Raw genomic sequence first — 13,999 nt, 5'->3', positions numbered from 1 at the left:
CCCATCTCGGGCTGCACGGCTGCAGGGCCCCGTAACGTCGCCGTGTCTGTCTGCTTTGCTTTGCACCCCAGGTGCCGCTGCCCCCTGACACTCGCTGTTGTTACTGTCACACCTGCACCACCCATCGTCCTTCTTACCTGCCGCTGCCGTCTGTTAGTCCTGGAGTCAAGGTCTTTGCGTCCCGTGTCTGTGTCCATCTTCAGGGGCTGTGGCCTCCAGCCTGCGTGGCGTCCTCCTTTCCTGCCCTGCCCCCGCCGTCCTGTCTGTGCTTCAGCCCTTGTTCTGTGTCCTCCCGCGGAGGTCCCGTGCCGCTGGGGTCTCGCTGGGGTCCTGCCACAGCTGTGGGGCTCAGAGCACGATGCCCAGGCAGGGAGGCGCCCGTAGGCCAACAGCTCTGAGCATCCCTGGGACAGGCTGCCCATGTTGAGGCCCAGCATGGCCCTCTCACCATGCTCCCGGGAGGGAGTCGCTCCTGCCACGCACACGCACACGCACACGCACATACACACACTCCCCAGGGAGTCGCTCCTCACACACACACACACACACACACACACACGGAGCCTGCTCTTTGGACTTTGGCCTCTGATGGGCCCTGCGTCTTCCCGGCTCCACACCGTCTGGGGCTTCGAGCGCCAGCTGCCAGCGGGCGCTGCTGGGGAAGCCTCGGCTGGCAGGTGGCTGGCCGCAGTCACCCAGACGCTGGAGATGCCCAGGCGGGGGGGGGCGGGCACAGCGGGCCCTGTTACCCCGGGCGTAGGTGTGTGCTCCACCTGACTCTTCCCTTCTTCCTTGGCAGCTGGAACCGCCTGACGTGGAGCCAGATGCCCAGTCCCATGCCAGCGTCTCCTGGGTTGTGGACCCCAAACCAGACTCTAAGCGGAGCCTCAGCACCAAGTATGAGACCACTATCTTCTAACACTCACCCTCTCCTCCACTAGTCTCTGTGCCTTGCCACCCGGCCTGTCTGCTCTCGACTCCTTCCAGCCGCTGGCGCCAGGCCCCGCCGGGACTGCTCTGCTCGGCAGTAGCTGCAGACACTGCGCTCCCAGCTTGTGCCACCACCGGACACTGTGAGCCCCCTGGGCACGACGGCTCGGGGATGACTTGCCTTGAGGCAGTGCCAAGCGGGCTAAGGGCCCTTGGCGCCGGAAGCCTCGCGGCTGACACTGTGCACCTGCGGGCGGGGGCACTGCCGAGTCGGCGCTCACTGACCGGCAGGCCCTGGCGCGTCCTCCGCTGCCTTCTGTGCCGAGCCGCTGGGGCCGCTGCTCACAGCTCCCTGTGTGCACCCTTCTCCACACAACCAGCCACTGTGACCCCTGGAGCCAGAGCCCCTGCTCTGCTCCCGCTGGCCCGTCTCTCCCCTTGAGGTGCTGGCCACCCCTGAGACCCTGAGCTCGGTGACGAGCTGGACCAGGGCCAGACTGCTTTCTGTGAGGGCCAAGGCCGCGCCCGGCCCCGGGCACATGCACCGCAGGGCCTGCCTCTCCCCCGCGGTCTCGGGCCTGGTGGGTCTTCCCCTCTGAGGAAGGGGTGGCATGTGTGGCCGGCCCTCCTGTCTTTGCCAGTGAGTTACAGGCTGCCCGGGAGTCTAGCTCACCGTGGAGGAAGGCCTCCCTCCCTGCACATGGCGCCCCATCTTCTGACCTTGTCCCCAGTGTAGGGGTCAGTGGTAGTCAGCCATCACCCGGGCCCTTCCCTGAACAGGGCTGTGCCGTCTCACCACACAGTAGCAGGCCAGCAGCTGCCTCGAGGCTCTCTCCGCTGGGCGGCAGGAGCCGGGCGGCTCCGTAGGGAGCGCAGACACGGCGCAGTCCCGCAAAACGCCCAGTGATGCTGCTGCTTTAGGACTGAGCCCCCTGTTGGTAAACCAAGGGGTCCTCTGCCTGTCCCGTGCCTGCCAGGCAGGCGCGCTGAGCCGGAGGTGACAGTTGGGTGCTCGGGGGAGGCCGTGAGGGACCTTCTGTTCCGCTTCCTGTCTCCTTTCTGCTTCCTGGTCCCTTTCCATGTCCCCCACCTGTGCAGGCCCTGGTTAACCCTCTCCTCCCCCGTTGTGTTTGCTTCTGCCAAGCTGAGCCACTGAGGAACCAGCTGTGCTGCGGACACAGGTGTGGGAGCTCAGGCTTATGCCACCGCCACCTGCACCTCCACCACCACCGTCTCACCTGCAGCTTCGAAGCCCCAGGCCCGGCCTCCTCCTGGCTGCCTGCCCACCTGCTGCCGCCTCCTGCCCTGGCTCGGAGCCCTGCGGGCCTCTATCCCGGGATACTGGAGCCCAGAGCATCAAGATGTGACTTGTCCAGAACACATGTTTTAATAGAAAAAAATTTTTATAAAATGAACTTTTAACACTTGCCTCAAACCTCTAGGTTCAACTGCCAGCCTTTAGACAGGTGCCTGTAGGGTCAGGGGACAGGGAACCGAGGCGGGTAAAGGGCCAGTCTGTCCGGCCTCTGTCCTCAGGACAGGGTTTTGGGAGGTCCAGTGGGTCGGACGGGAGGCAGTGCCCATGGGTAGGAAAGGGGGACACGAGGGGCAGCCTTGACTACGTGTTGTTAGTCTGCTTTTCAAACCCACCCGAGTTGGACACTGGTCCCTGTGACCACGGCTCTCGTCCCCACCTGGCCCTGGGCCCGCCTTAGAGGCACCTGGCAGGAGCAGAGGCTTCTGGTCCCTGTCTGGGGTTCCCGGAGGGAAGGTCCAGGTCCTGCTGGAGACGAGCGAGCCGTTCCTGGTGCATGAAGTCCAAGCCGCGGTCAGAGCCCTGCCCTGGCTGCCCGGCCCACGAGCTTTCTGGGGACTTCAGGCGCCTGGGTTGAGTTGGAAGGAGAAAGGCAGCTGAGTTTTGGGCATTAGTGGGTCGGCAGCTAAGATGCTGCCTGCTGATTCATGGTCTGTCTAACCAGGCCTCTGATCAGGCCTCACTCGGGTTCTCTGAATTCCTGGCTTGACTGTGTTCTCAGCTGCTGGCTCTTCCCTGGCTCCATGTGGAGGAGAGGGAAGGTGGCAGTTTGGTTCCCCGTGTGGCCCTCAGGGCAGGTGGCGTCTGGAGCTTGCTGCCCCTTGGCCCTCTGGGGCTTGCTTTTTTTACCTGTGCTGTGTCTCCATCTCCCCGCCCCCCACCGCCCCTCGCGCGCCCCTCCCCCCCACACCCAGTGGAGCAGAAATGAGGTGGATTCCTGTGAGGCCGAGCTGGCCAGGCGTGGCGGGTCTTTCCCAGGGAAGGTGCAGGAGAGCCCTGGGTACCTGCTCAGCCTTGTGGTTGGCCAGACACGGGAAGCAGGGCCGTGTCCTGTCGAGAGCTGGGCCACGCACCCTGGCAGTCGCCCCCTCCGGGGTAGAGGGGGGTTCCTCCACTTTTTGGTACTAAACAGGAAGTGGAGAGTTTGACTCAACTTCCTGCTGCTTCCAGGGCCTGCGAGGACTCCCCTCCGCTCCCTGTGAGGGTGCACCTGCTTTCTGCCATGAGTTGGCGAGGGCGGAGGCGGGAGGGGAACGGCCCCTGCTGGGCCGCGGGGCAGGGACCACGAGGCGAGAAGGGAACAGACACTACGACGAGCCCCTCGGCCCGCATTTAGTCACATGGGGGTGTTTCTCCCTGGAAGCTGCTACGTGTTCTTTATTTATTCAGGGTATTTTCATATTGGAGAGCCTCGGCTGGTCTGCTTTGGCTCTGGCTTTGTGTTGAGACACGTTTATTTCTGAATATCAAAAAGGAAAGGACTGGACCTGCCTTCTTCCCCTCCTCTGGGCGGCACTCCCTTCCCTGGAAAGAACTGCCAGACTTGACGACAGGCTTCCAGCGGACGCCCTGCTCTGCACGTCTCGGTGCAGGTCACGCGTGTGGCAGCCGACTCTGCGTCTCTGAACTGTGGGGCCTGTGTAGCTGGGACGTGGAGTGGGTGGCCCTGTCGCCGCCGCAGGCTCTGGCTGGCCCTCCTGCCTGCCAGCTGCTCTGGCGGGCCCCGCGCCTGCCCACTCACTCCCTCGGGGGCGTTCATGCCAGGTCCCCGGGGTGGGGAAGCCGCAGTCACCCAGACCTTGGAGACTGGTCTGACCTCGTCTGTCCTGAGGAGGCCAGGCCGCAGAATGGCTGCCAGGAAAGCATTGTTGCCAATGGTGTGGCGACGGAACGAGTTGTAATAAAGATGTTATTTAATCTGTCTCTGTATTTTGATACTTGAATGACTTCCCTTTTACTTTACTGTACATATAATTGTTCATCTGTCCAATTTGCCCGGATTACACACATCTTGTACCAAACAGCCAATCTGTGCAGCAACATAGACTGACCTCACTGCAGGCGTGTGAGCACCCTGGGCCCCGGCGTTGGTTTTGTTATTTCCTAACGTGCAACTTAGAACAGACGGAACTAATAAACCAGAGCGACACGAAACCAGCCTTGCTATTTGGAGTCTTTGGGTTGGAATGTTTCCTGGTTTTTCTGGTGCCGCACAGGCCAGACTCTGGTGGGTGTGAGCCCTGCTGTCTGCCGGGGCGAGTTTGGGGATTCTGCTCTGCCCACATTCCTCAGTGGGAGGGTTGTCAGCTCCACTTCACCTGGTGAGGTTCTCCAGAGCATCATCTGAGCACCGGCAGAGCCATGTCTGGTACAGCCGCTGCGTCCTGGTCAGCCCACACGTGTGGAGCGTCTGCACAAGGCAGCGTGGGGGCCGAGCTGTGGAAGAAGTGTCTTCCTGGGGGGACTTAGTTTGGTTGTGGAGGTTGAGTTTTAGACACACAACTAGCTGCCAGCCGGGAGCCATGCCACAAGGCCCACAGGACGGCCCCAGGGCTGTGGGGACTCGGGGCCGGTGCTCCCAGAGCCGGTGGCAGGGAAGGAGGGGTGGTGCCCAAGCTGGTTTTTTTAAGAGGAAGGTTTGCAAAGGCCCAAATGACCCTGATGGCCCCTTCATTGACTGGCCAGCCTCTTTATAGACAACCGTCTCATCAGCCCTCACGCCTTTCTGGGTGTTATTACCCTATTTACAGAGGGAAACAGGCTCAGAAAGGTTAAAGCTCCAGCCCATGGCGCCGGGGGGACCCCGGAAACCTGGCCCAGCATCCTCAGAGCCTGTGACATACTCCATTGTGAAGGGCTTCGAAACCATCACTGAGCTGATCCAGCACCCGGCTGTGTTTATGATGGAAACAAGGCCCAGACAGGGGAGCTGTCTCTAAGCAGCCAGCCAGCTCATGGCAGAGACAACACCGAATCCGGGTCCTTGCAACACAGGGCTTCTGAGGGGGCCACATTGAAAGTGGGGGGCAGACAGGTCAGTGGTGGCCTCCGCTCCCTTGCTCCTGCTTCCGCGCCCTCCTGGGCAGCAGATGCCTCGGCCACTGATGCCCCTTCTGCGGACACTACCAGGACACGTTGCCACTGTTAGTCCTTCTGGTGCTATCAGAGCCTTCCGTGTGACCGCTGACCCGGCTGCAGTGCTGATTGGGCCTGGAACCTGGGGTGGGATACCTGCCAGTTCACACTGGCACCTGGGCTGCTGCTCTGAGCCTAGGCCAAATGGGAACCGGAATAGAACAGAAGGGAGAGAACAGAAGGACCGAAGGGAGAAGGAAAGGGGTGGGGAGACCTCAGGAGGGAGGCGTGGGGCACACGCAACACAGCAGCATCTGCCCCACTTTCACCCAGCAACCTCTCCCCAGCTCACGGTGGTCAGGGGCCCACACACGTCCTCGGGACCGGAGGCTGTTGGGAGGCCGGGGTGTTGCCTCCTGCCCTGTGTAGAGGAGCATAAGGCAGACAGGCCCTCACAGGCCTCGCCCATGTGCTCCTTTCCCCATCGGCCATTTCTGTCACATTCCCCGCGTCTTCCCAGCACCCAGGCCGCTGGGCGTCACTCTTGGAGGCTGAGACAGCTGCGCAGGGACCAGAACTCTGCCCACCAGACAGCCTGGCCACTGCGACTGCACCTGAAGATGTCTGGCGCCCACTGGCTCCCTGCAAACAGGGCCAGCAGCCCAGTGTGCCTGCAGTTCCACTGGCCTACCCAGCACCAGGCTCTGCGACCCACACCCACGGCATCCCGAGCTCCGAGCCACCCATTGTGCAGGGAAGCCTCTACGCCGTGGCTGCTCCTCCCAGGTCTCAGGTGCTGGGAACACTTATAAACAAGCATTGACCAAAGTAGACTCTAACACCATGAAACATTTATTATCCAGTAAACGGCGCTGGGACAATGGGGCAGCCATGAGGGGAGAGGTTCCTGTCCCTGCTTTCACCAAATAAACTCCAGATGGCGTGCTGACTTAAATGGTAAGAGAAAGAAACCCAAACAAGTTATAATGGGAGATTTTTTCATAAACTTGGTATGAGAAAGTTGCTTCCAAGCATGTTACAAAATTCTTTTTTAAAGATCAATATATTCAACTATATAAAAACCAAACATCTCTGCACAGCAAAATGTGCCATAAGGAACGACTGGAACTGTGGCTCACAGAGCAGGGCGACAGCATCAAAGTGAACGAACTCCTTCCAGGAAGATAAGTAGACAAACGCTTCCCTATGCTTCTCACTAAGGACAATGGAAACCCCGGCAGAAACACCAGCGGGCCCAGATGAAGCCAGACACAAGCCTGTGCTCTGCAGCCAAAGAACAGGAAGGGGCAGCCACCGCGGGGACAGGCGCCATCGCCAGCGGGGCCGGGCTGCTCCTGACACACATAGGAACCGGAATGACAACCTAGTGGATGGGCTCAGACGCAGAATGGAAAAGAAAGGCCAAACCCACAAACAGGAAGGCAGAACAATAGACATTGTCCAATCTGAACAACGGAGAAAATAGATTGGAAAAAATGAAGAGTCTCGGGGACCTCTGGGACTATAACAAAACATGCAAGGTTTCTGTCAGCAGGGTCCAAGGAGAGAAGAGGGTGGGGCTGAAAAAGTACTCCACCATATAGCAGCTCAAAACGCCACAAATTTGGCAAAATGTAAATGTACAGATTTGAGAAGTAAAGCACACCCAGACCAGATAAACCAAAAGAAATCCATGCTGAGATGCATCATAACTGAATTTCTGAAAATGGAAGACAAAGAAAATAATTCCTGAAAGCAGAGAGAGGAAGATGACGGCTTTCCCTCAGGGGAAAGTAACCTGAGTGACGCGTTTCTCAGCAGAACTGTGAGGCAGAAGGATGCTGTGCAGTGTTTTTCAGGTGCTGAACGAAAAGAGCAGTGACGCAATATTCTATACCCTGTGAAAGGTGCCTTAGGAATGAGAGGAGCAAGGCATTCTCAGACTGAAGGAAAATGAAGGGCCTTGGTCACCAGCAGACCTGCCCTGCGGGACGGTGGGAGTGTTCCAAATAGAAAGGAGATGAGAAGTAACCTTGCAACATCAGGAAGGGTAAATGAACATAAGGGAAAACATGGGTAAATACGATAGACTTTCCTTCTCCTGAGTTTTCTAATTATGTTTGATGGTTGAAGCAAAGATTATAACTGAAATCCAGGCGTTGGCAGGCGTGGTTCCTGCAGGGCTGTGAGGGAGAATCTGTCCCCAGCCTCTCTCCCAGTGTCTGGCAGCCTCAGGTGTCCCTTGACCTGTAGATGGCATTTTCCGAGTCTTTACACGGTGTACGTCTGTTTCTGTCTCTTCATATGGCACGCATCTTTTCATAAGGACACTAGTCAAATCGAATCAGGGACCCACCTAACCCCAGTATAACCTCATGTTAATTACATCTGCAATGACCCTATTCCCTATGAAGTCACATTCTGGGGTGCTGGGAGTTAGGACTTCACCGTGTGGATTTGAGGTGAACACATTCAATCCATGACAACTGCTTTCTAAGGAAAAGGGGCCTAGTCCTGTGTGATTAAGTTAAGGATGGGAGATTATCCTGGATTGTGTGTGGACCCTAACCCCAATCACATGTGCCCTGTAAGAGAAAGGCAGAGAGGGAATTGCTAGAAGAGGCCCTCCATGTGACATGGAGGCAGAAGCTGGAGTAATGCAGCCTCAGAAAGGGATGCCAGCCGCCACCAGAAGCTGGAGGAGGCAAGGAACAGGTTCTCCCCAGAACCTCCGAGGGAATGTGGACCTGCCAACACTCTGACTGTGACCCAGTGAAACTGGTTTCCGATATCTAGCCTCCTGGACTGTAAGAGAGTATATTTCTGTTTCTCTTGAGCCATTCAATTATGTAATTTGTTACAGCAACCGCAGGAGACTAATACATGCATAGAGCCTCATGCAGCTCTGCCTATACTTGAATTTTAACCCAAAAGACCCATTGTGGACTTCTCACATCCAGAACTAAAAGATAATAAATTTGCATGGGCTCAAGGCACTGCATTTGTGGTACTTTGTTATAGTAGCAATAGAAAACTAATACAGAAGGGAATTTCCTCAAAAACCTACAACTAACATTATATTTAATGGTGAGCGATAACTCCCCCCTAAGACTTGGAACAAGGAAAGGACCCCATTGTCACCAATATTAAAGTGCTGGGCATTGCAGCCAGTGGAACAAGGTCTCCTTGGAAGTAAACGTCATTCATCTCAGAAAGGAAGAAATAACACTGCCCCGATGTGCAGATTACAGTAGTCGTCCCTTATCTAAGGGAGACATTCAAGCCCCCCAACAGATGTCTGAAACCTCAGACAGTACCAACTTTTACATGTATTATGTTTTCACCAAGGCATGCACACACTTGCCAGCTTCTCTGTAGCAGATTCAAATTGCCAGCATCGCTGCTCCTGCACTTTGGGGCCATTACTAAGTGAAATAACGGTGCTAGGACACAGGCCTGTGGTACAGAAGCAGCCACCAGCTAACCCAGACTGCTGACTACCTGGCAGGGAGCAACACAGCACACCCAGGCGAGACGGGTGGCTCAGATTTCATCATGCTACTCAGAATGTGTGCAATCAAAACTTATGAATTGCTTACTTCTTGAATTTTCCATGTATATTTTTAGATCATGATTGACCATGTAACCACAACCATAGAAAGTGAGACTACAGATGAGAGGGACTACTGTACATGATGGTCTATGTGGAAAATTCCAAAGAGCCTACAAAAAAATTATTAGAATCAATGAGTTCAACCAGCTCACAGGATACAACATACTAGTAAACATACAAAAGTCTATTGTATTTCTGTATATTAGAAATGAGTATGTGGACACAATTAAAAATAAAACACTGTTTATAATCACTCAAAAAATAAAATCCTTAGGAATAAATCTAACAACACATGTTCAGAACATGTATGATAGAAAGTACACAATGCTAATGAGAGAACTCAAAGAAGAACTAAGTAACTGAAGAAAGAGACCATGTTCAAGGACTGGGATGTTCAGAATAGTAAAGATGTCAGTTCTTCTCAAATTGATACACAGGTTTAGGATGATACCTAACTGAACCCCAGCAAGGTTTTTTGTAGTTATAGACAAGATTAGTCTACAAAAGGCAAAGGAACTAGAGTAGCTAAACAACTTTGAAAAAGAATAAAGTGGGAGGGCTGTCTAATTTCAAGATTTATTACACAACTACAGCGATCAACACCGTGTGCTATGGCAGAGAGACAGACAGATAGACTAATCGAACAGAAGAGACAACCCAGAAAGAGACCCACACAAGCATCCGACTGATTTTTAATAAAAATAAAGGCACAAAAGCAATTAAATGGAGGAAAGAGAGACTTTTCAGCACATTATGCTGGAATAGTTAGATATCCATAGGCTTTTTAAAAAGTACCTTAACCGAAGTCTCACACTTTATATAAAAATCAATTCAAAATGGGTCACGGACTTAAATGTAAAATATAAAACTATAAAACTTTTAGCAAAAGACATAGGAGAAAATCTTTGGGATTTGGGTCTAGGCAGAGTTCTCAGACTTGACCCCCAAAGCACAATCCATAAAAATAAAATCTGAAATACTGGACTTCATCAAAATTAAAATTTTGTGCATCAAAGGACACTATCAAGAAAGTGAACTGACTCCACAGGAGAAAATGTTTGCAAATTACATATCTGACAATATATAAAGAACTCGTACAACTCAACAACAACCAACCACCTAATTCAAAATTAGGCAGAGGACTGAAATAGCCCATTCTCCAAAGAAGACAGACCAACGCCCAATAAGCACATGAGCAGACGCCCGGCGTCACTGATCATTAGAGAAAATCAAGTCAGACCCACAGTGAGACTCCACTCCACACCACTACGATGCCCACACCTTTCCTTTAAAGAAAGTAAGTGTTGGTGGAAATGTGAAGAAACTGGAAGCCTCATACATTGCTGGGGGGGTGGGGGGGGGAGGGTGTAAAACAGTGCAGCCACTGTGGAAAACAATTCTAGTGGTTTCTCAATAAATTAAACATAGAATTACTCTATGACACACCAACTCTACTCCTGAGTATATTCCCTACTCAAAAGCATTGAAAACAAGTGTTCAAACAAAAACTTGCACACAAAATATTCACAGCAGCACTATTAACAACAGCCAAAAGGTGGAAACAAACCAAATGTCCATCCCCTGATGAAGGGATAAACAGTGTGGTAGATCCATACAATGGACTATTACTTAGCCATAGAAAGGGATGAACTGCTGATCTACGCTACATGCCAAATCTTTAAAACATACTGTTTGTTTTCTGACTCTATTTACCTAGAGTCAGAAAATCCATTGAAACAGAAAGTAGGTTAGTGGTCGCCGGGGCAACGGGGAGGGAGTGAGAAGTGACTGCTCAGTGGTCCGGGACTTCCTTCTTGGTGACGAGTGTCCTGGAAGTAGGCAGTGGTGGTGCGGCACGGCACTGTACTACTGGTCACTAGCGGCAATGTTCCTGTGTATTTGCCACAAAATATTAAGTTGTTATCCCTCAGCCCATGTGCAGGACTGAATGGAGCTCTTTCCTTGTGTAGGTCAGGGTCCCTGTCTCCTCAGTGTGGAAGCACAAGAGAACCGATTCAGAATGTCTAAGCAATGGCTTGTTTCAGATTTTAATTATGAAGTAAAAGCAGGGCTGTTGTCAGCCCATGTCTGCACCACCACCAGGCCCTCCTTGCCCAGGATCCCTTCAGAGCACTTCTGCCTCTAAGAGAATGAGGCTTCCAAAACGTAGGGCGAGTGTGGGTTTTTTATATTGATTTCAGAGAGGAAGGGAGAGGCAGGAAGAGGGAGAGAGAGATCAGTGATGAGAGAGAATCATTGATTAGCTGCCTCCTGCATACCCTCATTGGGAGTTGAGCCCGCAACCCAGGCATGTGCCCTGACTGGGAATCGAACTGTGACCTCATGGTTCACAGGTCAACGTGCAACCACTGAGCCACGCAGCCTGGGCCAAAATGTAGGGTTTTAAATATTGAAATTAATTGTTGCAAATCAGAGGCTGCATCTAGGCAAGGCTTGCTGTTTACTAAACACTAGTGCCCTGGTTCACGGATTCATGCACATTGAAAGGAAATCAATTAGAAGGTGGCCAGCGAGGTGGGACTGGTCTAGACAGTCCAGACACGCCCTAGAGCCAACCTCCCTCAGTCCCTCCCGGCCAGCCACACCTGGCACCACAGCTTGAAGGGCATCTGTGGAGTGAGCGGGGTCCCTCCAGCAGGTGGGGTCCCTCAGCCTGGCCTGTGGAGATTGGGCCAAAACTGGCTCTCCAACATCCCCTGAGGGGTCCTGGATTACAAGAGGGCGGTTCTTGGGTGATGCACCCCGGAATTGGGCTCCCTCCTCTCTGGTTCCAGATGCATCACCTGAGAACTGCTGCTGCCAAGTAAACCACAGCTCAGCAGCTCCTGCATTGAGCATCTGCCCCCTGGTGGTCAGGGAGCATCATAGCTACTGGTTGGACGGTCGCTTAGCCTTTTATATATATAGACTAGAGGCCCGGTGCACGAAATTCGTGCACGGGGGGGGGGGTGTCCTTCAGCCCAGCCTGCACCCTCTCCAATCTGGGATCCCTCTCACAATCCATGACTGCTGGCTCCCAACTGCTCGCCTGCCTGCCTTCCTGATTGCCCCTAACCGCTTCTGCCTGCCAGCCTGATCACCCCCTAACCACTCCCCTGCCTGCCTGATTGATGCCTAACTGCTCCCCTGCCAGCCTGTTTGCCCCCAACTGCCCTCCCCTGCAGGCCTGGTCACCCCCAACTTCCCTCCTCTGCTGGCCTGGTCACCCCTAACTGCCCTCCCCTGCAGGCTTGATCGCCCCCAACTGCCCTCCCTTGCAGGCCTGGTCCCTCCCAACTGCCCTCCCCTGCTGGCCTGATCGCCCACAAACGCCCTCCCTTGCGGGCCTGGTCTCTCCCAACTGCCCTCCCCTGCTGGCCATCTTGTGGTGGCCATCTTGTGTCCACATGGGGGCAGGATCTTTGACCACATGGGGGCAGCCATCTTGTGTGTTGGAGTGATGGTCAATCTGCATATTACTCTTTTATTAGATAGGCTAGAGGTCTGGTGCACGGGTGGGAGCCAGCTGGTTTGCCCTGAAGGGTGTCCCGGATCAGGGTGGGGGTTCCCTTGGGGTGTGGGGCGGCCTGGGCGAGGGGCCTGTGGTGGTTTGCAGGCCGGCCATGCCCCCCGGCGACCCAAGCAGAGGCCCTGGTATCTGGGATTTATTTATCTTCTATAATTGAAACTTTGTAGCCTTAAGTGGAGGCCAAGGCAGGCCAAGGTGTGCAGGAAAGCTTGGGTTCCTCCATTGCCAGGGGCAACCCTAGCCTCCTGCTCTCTCCAGCTCTGTGGCTGCCGCCATTTTTGTTGTAATTTATTTATCTTCTATCATTGAAACTTTGTAGCATTGAGTGGAGGCCTGGGCTGGCAAGGGCAGGTGGAAAGCTTGGCTTCCTCCATTGCCAGGGAAACCCAAGCCTCCCTCCTGCTCTCTGTGGCCGCAGCCATGTTGGTTGGGTTTATTTGCATATTCGCTCCTGATTGGCTGGTGGGCGTGACTGGTGGGCGTGGCTTGTGGGTGTAGCAGAGTGATGGTTAATTTGCATATTATTCTTTTATTAGATAGGATACTCCTTTTTCTGGCTTCCCCACCCCGAGGGTATCTGGCAAACTGGAAACGAAGGTCCAGGCCCCCAGATTTTCTGGTCAGAGTTGTGCTACAGGCGGCTGTGCTGGCCAGCTCGTCTGGGCTCTGCTCTCTAAGAAGGAAGCCCATGGGGGGAGCCCTGGACTAATGGAACTCAATCCCCGTCAGCTCCCTCCATCTCCGGAAATGTGAGAACCTTGTTTCTCCTTACCCTACCCGGAGAGCACATATGTGGATTCCACTTTCTCTTGCACATTACAAAAGGGAGTAAGGGCCAAATCTGAATGGAGCACTCTCGGCTCCGCCCTACTAGGTTGCGCTGGTCTGCAGGCACCTGAGAATGACGGCTGACCTCCACGAGCCAGGCCTTTCCAAGCACCTCTCACTTGTGTTGCCAACAGGAGCTCAGAGCCCAAACCTCTGCAGGCCCAGCATGTAGTCAGAAAGCACTCTCAGCTTAGAGATGGGGGGCAGGAGGCTTGCTCAGCTAAAGGACAGGGGCAGGAAAACAGCCCAAGTAGGTCCCTGGCCTCACTGTCCAAGCCTGAACTCTGACACTCAAGACACCATGAGCTCTGACACCTGTCACCAGTGTGTCTGCAGCAGCCAGCACCCATTTTACCCAGGCTGCACCGGGCTCCAGACCCCTCCCAGGAGAGGAAGCGGAAGCGAAGCTCTATTTATCGACCTCGCCTTGCACCATTGGAAACCTTCAGGGAATTAGGTCCCAGAGCCAGATTCCTAAGGACTCCTTACAACCACGCCCAATTCTGAGCTGAACTGCACAAAACAAATTTCTAACTTGCGCAGGAGCCATTATACTCACATAGTGGTCATTCCACAGGGTTCTGAGCCCTCAGACGAAACCGGCTAGCGCCTGGTGCCTTGGCTCCCAGCTCAGCTGTTGGCTTCGTAGCTCGCTGGGGGCCGAGGGCGCTGGGGGCCGAGGGCACAGGTTCTGGCTGTGGCTGCACAG

At 54.3% G+C, this 13,999-nt stretch overlaps 1 protein-coding gene across 7 annotated transcripts in view; it reads left to right on the top strand.

Moving 5' to 3' along the window:
- Positions 1–4,166, top strand: part of ANKS1A (ankyrin repeat and sterile alpha motif domain containing 1A) — a 193,034-nt gene extending 188,868 nt beyond the window's left edge. For 2 of the 7 annotated variants that reach the window (XM_080663216.1, XM_080663214.1), the window contains 2 exons: positions 800–897; positions 2,075–4,166. In XM_080663216.1, coding sequence (XP_080519342.1) covers positions 800–897; positions 2,075–2,078 — 102 coding nt within the window. In that variant the 3' untranslated portion in view covers positions 2,079–4,166. Of the gene's footprint in view, positions 1–71; positions 171–799 lie in introns of all 7 variants that reach the window. The other 5 variants (XM_080663212.1, XM_080663210.1, XM_080663215.1 and 2 more) reach the window with 3 other exon arrangements.
- Positions 4,167–13,999: the final 9,833 nt, after the last annotated feature.

This window comes from Plecotus auritus (genome assembly GCF_963455305.1).
Source record: "Plecotus auritus genome assembly, chromosome: 4".
In the NCBI taxonomy this organism is placed as follows: domain Eukaryota; kingdom Metazoa; phylum Chordata; class Mammalia; order Chiroptera; family Vespertilionidae; genus Plecotus; species Plecotus auritus.
This window is presented reverse-complemented; position numbering and strand designations above follow the sequence as displayed.